Here is a 1,111-nt window from a genome sequence, read left to right as displayed (position 1 = left end):
AAGTCCCAATCTCTGCATTAGGGCAATGGACTTGAGATCAGCGGTCGTTTTGTCCTGCGACAAAATCAGATCACCATGGAGATGGGATTCGCAAACAAATCCAACGGACAGCTCTTCGACTTTGCTATGCAGCTCAATAAGAACAGGTGTGTATGAATAAAAACAGGTGCGTATGCGTACATCCGTATGCTGTTGCTGCATTGGGTATAGATGTGGCTATGCAGTGGCTGTTGTCGTGTCGTGTCTGAGATTGGTCACAGTGTACGTACACGCATTCGTCGCTAATGCACGTGTGTAGTGTGAGGCAACTCACTCCGACAACGCTCTCCACCGTCACCAGATGTGCTGCTAACAAACACCGTCGTTAACGTCGTGTGCGTTAAACACGTCTGCCTATGTGCGGAGTGTCCTGTTACACCCATCTGTTGTCATGTATGTGTATGTATTGCAATTATCTGTTGTCATGTATGTGTATGTATTACAATTATCTGTTGCCATGTATGTGTATGTATTGCAATTATCTGTTGTCATGTATGTGTATGTATTGCAATTTTTAATCCCCGCCTTCACCGTCCGTCGTCAGTTGATACTGTCACACAACCACACAGCGTCGTGTTCTGTATGGCTAAGGCTAACTCCAATGTGTACCGTTGCTAAGGCTAACCCCAATGTGTACCTTTGCTCTGTCCTGTGCAGTTTTGCGCTGACGCACGTGGACGCGTTGCGCGTCAACCCACCGCAATTGCAACCCAACCAACCAATCGCCCAGGCCACCGTAAGTGCTATTTATAGTTTTATCGTGTTCTATTTATAGTTCAACGTGTTCCTTTCATAGTTCAACGTGTTCTATTTATAGTTCTGTCGCGTATTATTTATAGTTTTATCAATTGGTATTACAATTCAATTAACTAACCTTCGCCTGTGTCTGCAGTGGACTGCTTGCGTGCATGAGTATCGTACACATTTGTTTTAAACTCTTAGTCTCATACGACAAGCATGCTTTGCACATGTGTATGTATGTGCTGTACATTCACCAATAGAAAATGACACTACAAGTGACTGTGTGCGCTGTATGTGTGTGGTATGGGCTGATACCTTCATGTGATTTATG

The 1,111-nt window shown here is 44.3% G+C and overlaps 1 protein-coding gene across 1 annotated transcript in view; it reads left to right on the top strand.

Annotated features, from left to right (window-relative positions):
* Positions 1 to 15: 15 nt before the first annotated feature.
* The window catches only part of SARC_11105 (hypothetical protein), a gene marked incomplete at its 3' end in the record, with an annotated part of 5,171 nt that continues 4,075 nt past the window's right edge, over positions 16 to 1,111 (top strand). Inside the window, exons 1-2 of the mRNA XM_014294818.1 lie at positions 16 to 146; positions 697 to 775. Of these exons, the coding sequence (XP_014150293.1) occupies positions 76 to 146; positions 697 to 775 (150 nt within the window). The 5' untranslated portion in view covers positions 16 to 75. The remainder of the gene's footprint in view (positions 147 to 696; positions 776 to 1,111) is intronic.

Source organism: Sphaeroforma arctica (assembly GCF_001186125.1).
Source record: "Sphaeroforma arctica JP610 unplaced genomic scaffold supercont1.1530, whole genome shotgun sequence".
NCBI classification, from domain to species: domain Eukaryota; class Ichthyosporea; order Ichthyophonida; genus Sphaeroforma; species Sphaeroforma arctica.
Note: the sequence above shows the minus strand (reverse complement) of the source record. Positions and strands in the feature narration are given on the sequence as shown.